The sequence below is a fragment of the Cucumis sativus genome, chromosome 2 (genome assembly GCF_000004075.3).
Source record: "Cucumis sativus cultivar 9930 chromosome 2, Cucumber_9930_V3, whole genome shotgun sequence".
Taxonomy (NCBI): domain Eukaryota; kingdom Viridiplantae; phylum Streptophyta; class Magnoliopsida; order Cucurbitales; family Cucurbitaceae; genus Cucumis; species Cucumis sativus.
This window is the reverse complement of record NC_026656.2, coordinates 17,111,715-17,127,358: the sequence shown is the minus strand read 5'-3', so window position 1 is coordinate 17,127,358 and position 15,644 is coordinate 17,111,715. Positions and strand designations below refer to the sequence as shown.

General features: G+C 36.7%; 4 protein-coding genes across 8 annotated transcripts; 2 read left to right on the top strand and 2 right to left on the bottom strand.

Annotated features, from left to right (window-relative positions):
• Nucleotides 1–3,162, top strand: LOC101209865 (BOI-related E3 ubiquitin-protein ligase 1). 2 transcript variants are annotated; one of them, XM_011651185.2, is made up of 5 exons: nucleotides 1–386; nucleotides 504–559; nucleotides 1,504–1,633; nucleotides 1,826–2,184; nucleotides 2,468–3,162. In XM_011651185.2, the coding sequence occupies exons 3-5, from the start codon at nucleotides 1,528–1,530 to the stop codon at nucleotides 3,002–3,004; spliced, it is 1,002 nt and encodes a 333-aa protein (XP_011649487.1). In that variant the 5' UTR covers nucleotides 1–386; nucleotides 504–559; nucleotides 1,504–1,527; the 3' UTR covers nucleotides 3,005–3,162. The 2 variants fall into 2 exon arrangements, with proteins under 2 accessions (XP_011649487.1, XP_011649486.1); XM_011651184.2 differs by having other exon boundaries at nucleotides 1,454–1,633.
• A 160-nt stretch (nucleotides 3,163–3,322) lies between these two features.
• On the bottom strand, nucleotides 3,323–7,686 carry LOC101209620 (RNA-binding protein 48). 4 transcript variants are annotated; one of them, XM_011651183.2, is made up of 10 exons: nucleotides 7,557–7,686; nucleotides 7,190–7,470; nucleotides 6,973–7,112; nucleotides 6,810–6,893; nucleotides 6,580–6,660; nucleotides 6,351–6,490; nucleotides 6,062–6,164; nucleotides 5,915–5,987; nucleotides 3,758–3,820; nucleotides 3,323–3,671 (listed from the first exon to the last, which is right to left on the bottom strand). In XM_011651183.2, the coding sequence occupies exons 2-10, from the start codon at nucleotides 7,205–7,207 to the stop codon at nucleotides 3,594–3,596; spliced, it is 780 nt and encodes a 259-aa protein (XP_011649485.1). In that variant the 5' UTR covers nucleotides 7,208–7,470; nucleotides 7,557–7,686; the 3' UTR covers nucleotides 3,323–3,593. The 4 variants fall into 4 exon arrangements, with proteins under 4 accessions (XP_011649485.1, XP_031736618.1, XP_031736619.1 ...); XM_031880758.1 differs by having other exon boundaries at nucleotides 3,758–3,773; XM_031880759.1 differs by having other exon boundaries at nucleotides 3,758–3,773; nucleotides 5,915–5,984; nucleotides 7,557–7,685.
• Nucleotides 7,687–8,475: 789 nt separating this feature from the next.
• LOC101210607 (cytochrome b-c1 complex subunit 8) lies at nucleotides 8,476–10,326 on the bottom strand. The gene is made up of 2 exons (XM_004142930.3): nucleotides 10,004–10,326; nucleotides 8,476–8,792 (listed from the first exon to the last, which is right to left on the bottom strand). The coding sequence occupies exons 1-2, from the start codon at nucleotides 10,171–10,173 to the stop codon at nucleotides 8,744–8,746; spliced, it is 219 nt and encodes a 72-aa protein (XP_004142978.1). The 5' UTR covers nucleotides 10,174–10,326; the 3' UTR covers nucleotides 8,476–8,743.
• Nucleotides 10,327–10,736: 410 nt separating this feature from the next.
• On the top strand, nucleotides 10,737–14,080 carry LOC105434631 (pentatricopeptide repeat-containing protein At4g39530). The gene is made up of 2 exons (XM_011651182.2): nucleotides 10,737–13,062; nucleotides 13,148–14,080. The coding sequence occupies exon 1, from the start codon at nucleotides 10,948–10,950 to the stop codon at nucleotides 12,952–12,954; it is 2,007 nt and encodes a 668-aa protein (XP_011649484.1). The 5' UTR covers nucleotides 10,737–10,947; the 3' UTR covers nucleotides 12,955–13,062; nucleotides 13,148–14,080.
• Nucleotides 14,081–15,644: the final 1,564 nt, after the last annotated feature.

The following is a 15,644-nucleotide window of genomic DNA, read 5'->3' as shown; positions in this document are numbered from 1 at the left end:
CTTCTTTCCCTTCCATCATAATTCATTAATTTGTGTTTCGTAAATAATAAAATTATTATATATATATAAAGGGAACGGAAATCCGTTTGCGTAACCACTACCACCGATTCATTCATTTCATTCTAATAAATTTTCCACTCCCACCGCACCACCTCCCTACAATTCCTCTTCCTCTCTCTCCTATAATTCTTCATCTTCATCGTCTTCTTCTTCTTCCTCATCCTTTTCGTCGGTTACCTTACCTCTCCAGAACCCTCCATCAATCTTTTCCCTTTCCTCTCGCTCTCTCTCTCTCTATACACACACACACACACACACGCACACACATATTTCTAGATCCTATTCCTCCTCCTTCAACATTCGATTCTACATATACAATCTTCAAGGTATTTCTATCTTTTATAATATTATACATATTTCTTCTTCTTTTCGCTATTACTATGTGTGTATATGTATTGCTTGTGAATCATGTAGATAAATCTGTGTGGATTGTTGAATGGCAGGATCTGGAGATGATATTTCTTCTCATCTCGCACTGCCCATATGACTTCTTCTTAAGGTAATCCTTTTCTTCCCCTACTTTCATGTTTGCATCGTTGCTAAAGTCGTGCCTCATAAGGAAAACTTCCAATCATGATCTCAACTAAACATTGTTCCTTGTCAAAATTGTTTGATTGCCTCTTCCTTCATTATGCGATTCCGGTCAAACCTGCTCATCAATCTCCCTAACTTTCCTCGTTTAGATATCCCCACTTCTGATACACTAAGCTTTTTCCCGTTCCTTTTGCCGCGTCCCCATCCCTGTTGATGTTTTTTCTGACTATCGCTACATGGTTTTATGATTGATTCAACTCCTGCTATTTCTTCTGATCTGATCTCCCTCTATTGTTATTTCTGAATTCGTGCTTCCCTTGAATTTTATGTTTATGTTTAGGTTTGACTTTCTAACGAAAACGTGATGGTGGTTAGTTTCTCGTATTTTCACCTATTTGGATGGGTTGTTATTCATAGTAAATGCTACGGATATCTGGATTCTGTAGGAATATTGATTGCCCATTATGGGGTTTCAAATACTGAATTCAGTCCTGGAATATCATACCCATGTTTCATAATAGGATCTGTTGAAGATGAGCCCCCTTTTGTTTTATTAACAATGAAACTTTTGTGGCAATGCGATGTCTGTTCAATAACTTAATCCATCCAAGATTTTTGGCATTTTTGAGAACCGACTCACAGAATACTCTAAGCCTTGTTTCTTGCTTGTCTACATGTAATGCCAAAGTAACCATAGCCCAAGGTTAATTGACATATGAATTTTTTTCATTTGAGGTTGGAGCTTCATATCTCCATACTCCACTCGTACTTAAAAATTCATATTATTGTCCTTTTTCTTCCTCGCTGTTTTTTTCCCATCAGTGAATAGAATGATTAAGACTGCTGTCTCCTTTTGCAGGCAGTGAGCCTTCCGTGCTGTCCGTATTTTAATTTTCTCTTTATCTGAAGGTCATCGATTCAATTCTCTGGAAAATGTTGGGTGGCAACAATGGAAATGGTTTGCTTCCCGTTTTCCTTGATGAAAAACGAACTCAGTATCAAAATAATGCTTCTGGTCAGCTGCAGTTATTTGGGAACTGTGAGTTTCTTGTCTCTAAAATATCTGATTTCAACTTACTGCATTCCGTAATTTTTTATTTATAAGTATGTCTAGCCAGAGTAAATGATTTGAATAACAATGCAAGTCTGATCCGTATTTGGAAGATTAATCAGATCTTGTTAAATGTTCTTCAGTTGTCCTGTCTCATAGAATTCACAATTTATGTTGTAGTGCCCGTTAGTTGTGGAATCGAGCCTGTAAATTATTTTGGAAACGAGCAAATGGTTCCAATGCTTCGCCCTAACAAAAGAAGTAGGGAAACAGAAGATTTCTCAAGACAGCAGAAGCTTCAGATTTCCCTAAATTATGCTTGTCAAGATGACGCTAATCGTTCAACAAGCATTAGAAACCCAAATGCTGTATCAACAGGCTTAAGACTATCATATGATGATGATGAACACAATTCCTCTGTTACCACTGCCAGTGGAAGTATAACAGCTGCACCTTCAATCATTTTTTCACTTGGTGATAATATCAGGACTGAGGTTGATAGACAAAAGGAAGAATTTGATCAATATATTAAAATTCAGGTACTTTAATCTCCTCAGAGCTTCTAGGACATTCTGCTCTTCTGGATTTTAACAAGAGTGCATGCTGCATAGGGATAAAACTAAAATAGTTTGTGATATTATTTCCTTGAAGATGTTTGCGATTGTGGCCTAATTAGTTCATTAAGAGCTTATTTCTCTCTATAGCAATTACAATCACTTGCACGTGATGCCTGTAAATGGGGTGCTCATGTTTAAGTAACCTTCAATGCGGTTGATTCAATTGCGTCTAATGTGTTAGATTTTCCATCTGCCTGGCAAACAGGAAGAACATTTGGCAAAGGGAATTAGGGACATGAAGCAAAGACATATGGCTTCCTTTCTTAGTGCGGTTGAGAAAGGCATCGAAAAGAAACTACATGAAAAGGATGTTGAAATTGAGAGCATGAACCGTAAAAACAGAGAGCTAGTGGAGAGAATAAAGCATGTGGCCACGGAAGCTCAAAATTGGCATTGCAGAGCAAAGTACAACGAGTCAGTTGTAAATGTCCTGAAAAACAATCTTCAGCATGCCATCTCGCAGGGTGCTGACCAAGCGAAGGAAGGGTTTGGAGATAGTGAAGTGGATGATGCTGCCTCAAACATCGATCCAAACAATTACGTAAATGTTCCAGGTGGGACAATAAAACCTTCAACCAGCAAAGAATACATGATTTGCAGAGCATGCAAGGCAAAAGAGGTTTCCATCCTACTTATGCCTTGTAGACATTTATGTTTGTGTAAAGATTGCGATGGACTTGTAAATGTCTGTCCTGTCTGTCACTTGATCAAAACGGCTGGTATCCAAGTCTACTTGTCCTAAATTAAGAATCTTACCAAAGGGCAAAACAAAATCACGTTTTCCTTCTGTCTGTATGATATATACCTGCATTGTTTTAATCACTAAGGTGAACGTTAAAGTTGCTCATTTGAAAGTTTACTCGTCTTAGCATGAAGAACAATTACATTCTCTTTTCACGCCCCACATCTCTGATCTTCTTCTGGTTGATGGATTCTTTACTCATTGTTGTCGTTAAAAATTTTTTAACAATACCCACCGTTTTTTCTAAAACTATTATTAATGTTCTAGGAGTGGTCATTCCATCCATCTTCCCGGAGTAATTAATAAGTCGGTATGAAATTTTGGTAAAAAGTTGTTCTATAAATCTACAATCACGATCCTCGTGTGAGAAGAACTGCTAATAGCAATGCGTGCTATAGTGATGACAATAAAACACTCCTCTACAGAAGTTTGTTGCATGCGCTATTCCTTTTCCACCTTTGGAATAAAAGATCAAACAGTTTAATTTGTGTACACTGCAAATCTGCCTATATGCGACATGTCAAAATAATAACTTTTGATACAACGTTGAAACACCTATTAACCGTCTCTATAAAGAGGTCGGCAAGCATTAGATTCTCCTCCTATTGTCCATACGTGATTTCTTGCTCGCAGGTCCAGCTTGCAGATGTTCGCTGCTTGATTGAATCTAAAACACAAAGGTAAGAAGCAATATATGAATAACAAATGCGCTCAAATGTAGAGAATAAATTATATGAATATAAGTTTTATAACCTTATCAAGCTTTTCCCTGACGAGATGCACAGTTTGATTCATAGATTCAGATGCGAAGTAATCCTGTACTCAAGAATAAAGTGACATTTTCCGCCACAAAAAAAGAAAAAAGGAAAAGAGAGAGAGAGAGAGACTACGCAACAAGGACAAGAATAAAAATAGAAAAAGAAGTAACATGCAAATATGAACACCTAGGCACAAGAAGGTTCAAAAGCCATTATCAAGAATGTTCCTTTAACCTTCGTTACCTTTTGCCCAACCTAGTGAAAATGAGCCAACCAACATCACTAAGACACGTACATCATAAAAAAAAAATTCAATAGGATAGACAAAATTTACTATAGACAACCAAAGACTTCATTGCTCTGTATCAAACAAAAGTGAAATAAAACTTCCAAAACAATCGAAGGAAAAAAGAAAATTGTCAATAACCTGAAACTGAAAAAAATTGAAAGTATACCAAAAGGTAGCATATAGAATGGTCTCCCCTAGAATAGGTGATCTAGAATACTTGGTAAACCGTACCTTTGCACTTCTTGAGTGGATAGTGCAAGGCAATTATCATAGATGTGATAAAACAATATTACCTTTTAAAAACACATCGCAGGAACATAATGAGAGAAATATATTATTCTTAAGCCCTTCGTTAGATGTCTACAGAGGTAATCAACTACTATGACAAGAAAGAACGGAGATAGCAAGCGCAGGAAACATAATTCTATGACTTGTCTAATTAGCTAATTTGATTAAGATAATTAGTCAAATTGTTAATGCCAGTTAGTTAATTCTATTGATTAGTCCAATCGTAGACTGAGATTTATAAGTTACTCTCATCTTTCATACAAGTTAAATCCCAATACTTGCTTTATCGTGGAATTCTTTTATACATTTAAAGAATTTAAACTTCAGAGAGGTTTGATGGTTTCCCCTTGTGATAAATTTGACTTAAACCACAAAAACTTATTGCACGAATCCGGAACCAAAGCTCTTGGTTGTTCCTAAAGAGGAATGACGAAGAATGGAGATTAGGGTTTAGGGGTGGAGTGATTACAACAATCTCTTTCTTAAGATATTGTTTCCATCACCTCCATCTTTGGCTTTTGCTCACCTGTCACCAAAAAAATTCTTTTCTCAACACTTGGATGCAAAACCACATTCTCAAACGTCTATGCACTTCACTTCAGACAACGTACCACACCATTTAGCCAGTAGCCACCAAGAAGCTCTAGCTTCATCTAAAGAAAATCAAGACCCCTACCCATAATTTCCATCCACGGGCTCATTAGTGATTCAGTTGCACTATAGACACCAAGAAGTGCTTGTTTCATGTATGTGTATATGGTGTGTACAGGAGTCGAATAAAATAAAATACCACTAGGTTGATTGCAGATCACTCCACTATTTTATTTGAACGGACTAGTAAAAGGGCAAGGAAAGTACAAGGAAACAAAGGAAAAATCAGGAGATGGCGTTAGGATTCTCCTAATGGTGAACAAAATAGAAAACACAAAGATAGGAATATATTGCAATATCAAAAGAAATTTCAATATTTATAGCCTTTCGAGGGACCGTGTCTCTCTCTAAAGTCCTACACTCGATAATACCAAAATCATTTCCCCTCTAAGGTCCCCAATTCTCCTTACTGATAACCACGACACCACCAATTAAATACCACTATCCCCGTTCTACTATCCTAACTAAGATTCCTAATATATCCCCGACTAGTATTTTCACAGATGGTTGGGAGAACCTAGACTTCTCCAATGCCTCAGAATTTTTGTGCCTAATAACATAACAAATAAAGAGAAATCATCTAGCTTCCTAATTTTGTGCTTGCAACCTATCACATTGCATTGACCTTTCAAAGAAATCTACTAATGATCAATGTGGCACTTAAGTGGTTTGGCTCTCCCACCCCAATAGCTAGCTTTTGGGGTGTGGTTCTCCAAGGTGCTTAAGTACTTGACATAATCATGCAATCTGTTGGACTGAACTACTTGCACCCATATTGCAGCACAGAATTATGTTCAAATATCACGTGTACAAGAGAAGCTTAAACTAAAAGAAAACAGAATAGTTGTTTGCTAGCATTGTTAATAATTACTGTAACATAAAAGATGACATGAAAAGGGAAGGAAAACAGCCATGGTGACAAACCTGGTCAGAGGAAACTCTTGTTATTTGAGAAACATGGGGATTGGAAATGAGTGCTGCGTCTCCATAATTCCTACTAGAGAGAGAGAGAGAGTTTAAACAAACTTGTCAAGTTTGCAGGAACTGCAAATTTTTTAATTTGGCTCAAACCTCTTTTCAAGGGAGTTCTTCTGTTTAAGAGTATAATGAGAGCGAGATTGATTTGTAAGCTTTGCGGTTGTTGAACTAACTGCAGTTCCTCTTGGTCTGCCAGCTGATACAAAAGTTATTACATGCTTAAAAAAAAAAAAAATGAACTATTGGAAGGAAACGGCATTTCTGAACTATAACGTGGGTTTTGTTGGATTTTTAAGTTACTATCTTCCAAATGTACCCAAAGCAACAACTTCCTATCATACACACACACAGACACACATATATATGCCAAAGCATAACTTACAATCCAATCGTGCTAAAACTTCCCGTCTCCTAACTTCCAGCTTTTCCTTTGTATCAAGCAAGCTTTCAAACTCAGGCGCATAAGAGACTTGGAGCCGATTACCAAGGAAAACAAACTCATCCAATTTTCTTTTTGCAAACCTGAAAGCTAAATTGTTATGGTCCAAACTCAGGGGCACAATAACGCATTCTTTAAAACAAAAGAAAAACCAGTAGAAAGGTGCAAATACCTGGCATTGGTGACCAAATGAAATTTGACAAAATAAACGTCTGTGAATTCATCACATTCTTCTGCATCCATGGGTTTACACCTGAGTGAGTTATTAAAATTATGAGAAGCTAATCCAATCAAACATGGGGGAAGCATGTGACGAGGGAGCGGTAAAAAAGTATCATCCCATCTGAGGAATTAGAAAAGAAAGTACGGGAATTAAGAAGGGGAAACGAGGATTGAAGTTACTCTTCAAGGTTCCCGTAGGAGGAGAACAGTTTGTGCAAGTCATCTCCACAACCCAATGCCGGGACGTTCCTCACAATCAAATACCTGTTGAATTTCAAAATGAACAAGCTAAATAGATCTTCCTTCGATCATGCGGAGAAGAAATAACAGAGGTGGAGTGGACCTTGACTCATCGCAAACTGTATAGGCGCGAACCGCAAGGGACTCGTCTCTAAAACAAGGCATCCCCCAACAACCCGTCTTCTCCCAATTTCGACTTCCGATTTCCAATTTCCAGTTATCTAATCTAACTCCGCCCTTTTTCTACATTTTGTACATAGTTGTTTAAAAAAATTGTTTTTTTTTAAAAAAATATTTTTTAAGTTAAACCATTTAGTTACCTCAATTGGCACAATCATAAATTAAGCACACGAGGCTTCCGGCAAAACCCTCAACTGATTCGAATGCCCTAGCTTGCCTTTCCGATCGAGCGTCCTTTTTTTTTAAGTTGCAGTCGTTGTTGCTGTATAGTCGTTGTCGCTGTGCTCGTGGAACTCCTCAAGACCTGTGGGTCGGATTTGTCGTCAAATTCAGATCAGATGCTTGGCTTGAGGCTACGGCGTCCAACTCGAGATGATTGAAGGAATAAGGGATCCATCGATGAAGGTGGAATTTGTGGCATCTACACAAAAAATTCCAAAACTATAAATAAACACACAGGCTCCAACCAATTTCTAATTAAGCAAAACTTAAAATCAATTAACGTACCTCATATTGGCATATTAGTTGACACCATGCAGTTAGTATATACTATCGAGATTAGTTGAAAGTTTTTTAGTACAAAAGAAAGAAAAAAAGAAGAAGCCAAATATGATAAAAATAAGTATGCCGATTGATAAAGTATATCAGTTTGTCTGTTGAATAGCATGCTAAATAAAAAATAATCAAATATTTGAAACAAGAGTAAATAGAAGTCAGTAACATTAAAACAAAGTAATATCTCAAATCTTTACGGTAAAAAAAATCGATATAACCAATATCTATTTCTATTTATTTTATGAAAACTTTTAATTTAGAGTTTATATCAAATTAAATTGATAATTGATAATTGTATACCTATTTAAACCATACATTATCTTTTACCCTTTAAAATTGAAGGTTTAAATTATATTGTATGAATGTACATGGTTTTGATGTATTTGTGAAAGTTAATACAACACTGAAGTGTAAAGGTATAATTTGATATTTGCCTTTAATTTTGTTGCTTAACTCTTCTATACATTATTGATATTTTGAGTGGAGTGAATGTTTACAACAGATAATGAAAAAGATTCAAAACATATATAATTGTGTGTTTTACTAAAAACTTAATGACATACCCCTTTTATTTCAATATCTAGAATTTAAAAAAAAAAATCACAAATAGCAACCCAACAATATTTTACACAAAAATCACCAATCAACTAATTAAACCAAAATAAATTCAAAATGATTTTAGATTTTCCTTAATCAATTTTAGTTCATGCCAAGAGAAAAAATTGATTGATTTCTCCAAAAAACCAGTCGAAAGAGGTAATAAGAACTTATCATATTTATTAGTGTATCTGTTCCATCTGTATGCCAAGCCAGATAAACGATTTGCAGGAATTGGGAAAACAATAAATAGAACAAAGTTAATCAGTAGACGAAAGGATGAATATGTTGGTCCTGTCCTGCTTTTGTCATACTTTGATATCACGGAATATAACACTGATCTTTATATAATAGTTCACATTGACAACAAAAAAATGTTGTAATTTATTCCAACAAACAAGAGAGAAAATGTTCCTCAAAATAAAAGCACATCCTCATAGTCTAACAAACCAGAGCTCCATTTGCATATAACAAAAAAATAGATAAAGATCAAAAGTTCTTCAAGGTAGAGGGATGGCATATCACATCAAGGGACCAGGCGCTCAGTACCTGTGAGACAACTTCTCCTTCTCCTTGTACTGCTGTACGTACCTGCGTCCATTTACAGACATGATCATGCCTTCATTGCGTGGAGATCAAAATCAAGATATGCTTCAACATTTTCATGAACTCATCTATCCTATGCGTGTAATATGTAATATATACACAAACGATACTTCAATCAAAATTCAAGAAAATAGAAGGAAAAAACATCCATGAAAGATTAGGCCTTGTCTAACACTAACACCGCATGAGAGACATCTTTTATCTGTTGATGCAATGTGCACGCTTTAGATAAAAAGGAAAACTTTAGGCATTTCAAGAAAGGTGAAAAGCTTTCAGAAAGTTGTTAGAAACAAGAATAATTTTCAAAAACATAAAACCAAAACCAAAACAAAAATTCAAACCATTCCATTTCCATCTAGTGCTCAAAATTCTTATATAAATACCTTTTCTCGTGCATGGAAATGCCCAAAAAAATTATTCTTACGCCCCACTTAAATAACATGGATTATCATCCAACACGAGTTTGGGATTGTTTTTTTAAACCTCTTGCCCGGATCAATCTTGGATTAGGGGATGGTACTTCTTAATGTCTTTTCTGTAATCTATATCTAAAATACTATTACTTCCAACCTATGCAAAATACAGAACTAGTTTTGCTAATTAAAGACAGACTAAAGCAATTGAAACTATACACATACCCGAGAAGGGTGATCAAAGATCTGATTGACATGACCTAGGAACAATTTCAATAAGGTAAAGTAATGCCTATACTTTTTTTTTAAAAAAAACAACACAGCTTTCTATTCCATTCCAAAGAATAAACAATCAATCAAACCTGTATGCTCAATAAGATGAAATCTATAAAAAAAAATGCCCTCAGTTCAGTAGAAATTCGTATAGGCGAATATTTCAAATATGATAGCTTCGGGAGAAATATTTCACTTTCGATCTAAGGCTAAGTCCAGAAAAGACCAAATCATTACAGGAATTCTACGTCGCCGAATTATGCCTTTCCAGTTTGTATCTGATCAAGAAATAAAATCTTATCTAAATTGGACCCAACCAAGAGTTATCAAAATACAAAGCTACCAAGCTCATCGAAAAACAAGTTATGATTTCATTTTATTTTTCCATATTTTTAAATGATAACAGCTAGAAATATGAAAGGATGAAACCATTCGACAAGCAAACCCTAAATTCTAAATTTAAAAAATAAGAAAATTAAGGAAAAGAACAAGGAGTTTAAAAAAGAATACGTGTAGGAGCCGACGACAGGAGTAATTAGAAGGGCGGCACTGATCCAGTTCTCGGAGATCTTATGGTGAATCTTGCCGGACAAGTCATTCCATAACCCTGACATGATCTTCTGCTGGAATGGCGATAAAGCGTAGACCACAGCCTTCATACGAACCGGTTGCTTCCCCATGGCAGTCCTAATTCTTCCTCAAACGTGGCTATCGAATGGCTCAGGCGAATATGGTGAAGACGACGGCTTCTCGGTCGAAAGGGGTTGGCTCTTGTTCCCAAATCTAAGCCAGGCTCAGTCAAGAGAACTGCGTATTTCAATACTAACACCCACCGTTGGATTTTCTTCCCATCGGACGCTTAACAAAAAGTACGCCTTTTTTTTTCTTTTTTAATGTAGGTTTTTTTAGTTATTGAGTTTTTAAAAATAAGCTTAATTTTTTTTTAAATTGGTTTTTCTTTTGGTAAATTGCAGAATTATCCGTGGGGTAATACTTATAATTACCCCATCAAATTTTCAATAAATTAAAAAATAATTATAAAATCAACAATATAATTCAAAATATTTTATAAATTTGTTAAGATAAAAAAATAATAAATATTTAAAATATTTACAAACTATACCAACATTTTTTAAGTTTGATCCTTGATAAAATTTACAATGTTGTTTGTAAAATTTTCTATTTGTGAAGAAATAAAGTGGTAGGGTTATTATTTTTTTCTGTTGTCAGTGTAGATTTAGAAAGCCGTCTTCTGTTCACTCTGTGGACGTGGATAAGGACTGATAATCTCTTAATTAAAACTTAAAATATATCAACGACAATCCTGTTGTTTATGAACAACAATTTAAGCGCCATTTCTTTGGTCCCTCTCGGTCACGGATCACATCAAACCTTTCTAAGTTGTATAGTAGAGCTAGAGCCCTTGTTCGGCTTTCGGAGAAGCTGAAACTGTGATGCGAATGGTCAGTAAATTCGCTTCCTTCGTCAGAACTATTACTCCTGTAAAATCCGAATTTGTAGCCACAACATCACCAATCCATTTACCACATCCATACTCTCCTTTGGGTCTGCATGTCCATGCTCGTGATCTTATATACCTTAAGAATCGACAAATCAATAAACTCATAAAACTGGGCCATCTCGACTCTGCTATTAAATTGTTCGATGAAATGCCTCTTCATGACGTTGTTACATACAATTTGCTAATTTCTGGGTGTCTTCACAATGGATATCCACAGCGCGCATTTGGTATATACAGCCAAATGGTTTTACGAGGTATTAGAGAAAGTGCGTCAACATTTACTTCAGTCTTGGGTACTTGTAGCAACATGGATTTTTTCAAAGAAGGAAGTCAAATTCACTGCAGGGTTGTTCTTTTTGGATTTACTTTGAATTTGTTTATTGCCAGCTCGCTAATTGGTTTCTATATGAGAATGGGTCTTCATACTGTAGCTTTGAAGCTGTTCGATGAGTTGCCGCAGCGAAATATAGCTGTTTGGAACTTGTTGCTTCGTTGGTGCTGTGAACTGAGGCAATTCGAAAAGCTTCAGGGATTTTTCTCGAAAATGCAGTTGGAAGGCTTAGAGCCAAATGGTCTTACTTTTTCCTATTTGCTTCGAGGATTTGGTAACGAGAAGCTCTTAGACGAAGGGAAGCAACTACATAACCGTGCTGTTAAGATCGGATTGGTAGAATCAAATATTTTTGTTCAAAATGCTTTGGTGGATTTCTACGCTGATTGCAGAAGTTTAACAGAAGCAAAAAATGCATTTGAATGTATTCCATTAGATAATGTTATTTCCTGGAATTCTATTGTTGCAGTTTATGCAGACGTCGGTTTCTTGTCTGAATCACTTGAGCTGTTTTCTCGGATGCAGTTTTGGGGGAAAAGGCCCTCAATTCGGTCGTTAATGGCTCTTTTGAATTTATCTAGTCGGACAAGGAATATCCAGTTGGGGAAACAGATTCAATCTTGTGCTCTGAAACTGGGTTTTGGTCATGAGAGTAGCCACCTTCAATCGGCCTTGATAAATATGTACGGAAGATGCCTTGATATTGAGAGTTCAGTGGCCGTTTATGAAAGTATTTCTGTGAGAACTTTGGAGTGTTGCAACTCTTTAATGACATCTTTGTTACACTGTGGTGTCATTGAAGATGTGATCGAGATGTTTGGATTGATGGTTGACGAGAGAATTGGACTTGATGAGGTTACTCTATCTACAACATTAAAAGCAATATCAATATGTTCACCAGACTTGAGCAGATGTAGATTGCTCCACTGTTGTGCCATAAAATCAGGCTTTGAATTTAGCTCCGTGGTTTCTTGTTCTTTAATGGATTCTTATTCAAGATGTGGTCATGTTGAGCTCTCTTGGAAAGTTTTTGAGGAAATCTATTCCCCTGGTGTCATTTGTTTCACCTCGATCATCAATGGATATGCTCGAAATGGACTCGGGAAGGAGGGTGTTGAAATACTCAAGATGATGATCCAGAGAGGCCTGAAACCTGACAAAGTGACTTTCTTGTGTGCATTGATAGGGTGCAACCATTCAGGACTGGTCGAAGAAGGAAGATTTGTGTTTGAGTTGATGAAAACCCTTTACGGAATTGAACCAGACTGGAAACACTATTCATGTATGGTTGATCTTCTTGGTCGTGCAGGTCTACTGGATGAGGCTGAAAAGTTGATTCAAAAGGTGCCTGAAAAGGTCAACGGTGTAATCTGGAGCTCCATGTTAAGAAGTTGTAGAGTCCATAGAAATGAAACAATCGGAAGGAAAATTGTAAAGTGGTTGGTGGACCTCGAAGCTGAAGATCCTGCCATTCTTTTGCAGGCTTCAAATTTCTATTCTGATATTGGAGATTTTGAAACTTCAAAGCAACTTAGAGAAATTGCATTGACAAAAAAAGTGGTAAGAGAAATTGGTCACAGTTTAATAGAAGTAAAAAGTCACTGTTAACTTGGGACTTCCGAATAGTGGAATCAATAGCACGGACAGACTGCTACAACTGAGTACAGTGATGCCATTGCCTGCCACCTGGAGGTTTCTTTCTTGGATCTTTGGAAGGTAAGTTTAGGATATTGTTACTCAGTTGAATATTATTAGTTCACTGTTGGTTATTCTCTAAAAGACAGTGGCTTTCTTGCCTCAGAACCAGCATCTCTTCCTGTGGATACATAAAACTACGAGCTGAATATAGCAAACCACTCGAGGATCCTTCCTTCTGTAGGCGTCTCATTGGATGATTATTATATCTTATAGTTAGTCACCCTGGCATCATGTTTGCAGTACATAAGCTCAGTCAATATGTTGCAAACCTAAGACAGTCACACTTGCAGCAGCTCGCACTTTGTTTGGTATCTCAAAGGAACTCCTGGACAAGGGGTTTTCCTATAAGCTTTAAGCTTCTTTCAGATTAGTGCCTTTAGTGATGCTGATTGGGCTTCTTGCCTTGATACTCGCAAGTGTACACCCCGATTTTGTGTATTTCTTGGTGATTTTTTGGTCTCATGGAAGTCAAAGAAGCAAACGACAGTTTCAAGTTCATCTGCTGAGGCTGAGTACAGGGCATTGGCAGCCACTGTCAGTGAAGTTTCTTGGCTTGTTCGATCACTTAAAGACTTACAAGTCAGCATACCAGCTCCTCCCTTGTTGTTTTGTGATAGCTCTGCTGCTATTCACATAGCTTCAAATCCAACTTTTCATGGAAGAGCGATGCACATCAAGCTTGATTGCCATTTTATCTGTGACCATACAGCAAAAGGAGACGTCAGACTGATGCCTATTCAAAGTTCTTCCCAGCTTGCTGACATTTTCACCTAGGCATTACCTTCATGTTCTTTTAAACTTGTATTGTCCAAGATGGGAATTTTGAATATATTAAGTTCATCTTGAGGGGGAGTTTTTAGGATATTGTCAATCAGTTGAATATTAATTCTGTTATTGGTGGTTAAATCATTGCCACCTCACATTTTGTAACTCCCATTGGATATCTATACTGCCATTTCTCATTAACGGAGATTAAGGCAAATTTTATCTACTCTCAAGTAGTCTGACAGTAAGTAAAAGCTTAATTTATCTGCAATTTCTTTCGAGCTGATATTAACCCATTTTATTGAGACTGGGTTGCCTGATGTTACTCGATACTGAGGAAAAAGTGCTTGTGCTAATAACTATAGATAGGATCACTTTTAGCCGATGAACACAATTTTCTCCTCAATGTTGGATATTATGAGTAGTTGCATCTCAGTTAGAGGTTTGTGTGGTAAGTGGTTTATCTTTTTCGTTGTCGTAATGGACAGGTCAAGTATGTATTTGATTTGGAAGTTACTACAAACTGTATCTGTTTAGTTTTTTATTTTGTTAATGCAACGTATTCTTTCTTATTTCCATCACTGTGCAAATATTAGCTCGACGGACAAAATTTGTGGCACCAATTGATTCTCAGCTCGATTTGCAGGTTCCCCCGGCTGAGACAGAACGTTTCCTTAACGGCCTTGCATTGAAGGGTTCGTTGTCATTGGTGGTTCAGGAAGCAAATGGTGAGCAGCGTCATTGTCTATAAAATAAAAGAGAAATACATTCAACATTTGCCTGAATGTTTGATAGCGCTCTTCCCCTTTTAGGCAGAGGACCATGTACAGCAACAACCAGTTCAAAGAAAAACGATGGATCTAATATTGCAGAATTGGGACACCAAATTCATGTGATCTTCCGTCGAGGTATCTGCCATGGGTTCAATGTCCAATTCAAAGCTAGAAGCATCATCTGCAATTTGTCATCACTAGGTCTGGATACCTTGGGATTTCTCTCAACTGTACAAGTCACAGCTGCAACTTAAAGCTGACGAAAATCACATCCCTGGATCAACCAATGCAATTGTACAGGAAGAACAAGATTCAAACAGGTCCCTATACTGCTTAAATTTCTATAATAAGAAAATTAATGGCCACAACACTTTGCTTCTTACTTCTCCAAGTTACCAGATTGCCCCAAACAAAGGTACAATAACCGGAGGCAGACTTTCTGTCAACAACAGATCCTGCTCAATTCGAGTCAGTATATGCCTCAATGGTCTTTCTAAATATCAACACTTTACCAGGTGTTGATTTCAAATATCTCAAAATTCGGTTGACCGCTTCCATGTGTTCCTCATAAGGAGCATCGAGCCTGCATAAACTAGCTGACAATACTCAACAAAGGAAATATCAGGACGATTATGAAATAAGTAAATTAATTTACCCACAAGGCACTGATATTGATCATCAGAGTTTCCTAGTTTGCAGTTAAATTCAATAGGATTGTCAGCGGGACGACATCCCTACATACCTGTCTCGGTTAGCAAATCAATGGTGTATTTCCTCTTAGACACGGAAATACTTTTTTTAGATTTGGCCACCTCCATTCCAAGAAAATATTTCAAATTTTCCAAATCCTTGATTTCAAATTCATCATCCATTCTCTACTTTAGTTGACTGATTTTTGCTTGGTCATCTCTAGTCAAAACAATGTCATCCACATAAACTATTAGAACAACAATCTTTCTTGTCTTGGAAACCTTTGTAAATAAAGTATGATTAGAGTGCCCCTGACTATACCCTTAGGACTTGACAAATGTAGTGAATCTGTCAAACCATGTTTTAGGAGAC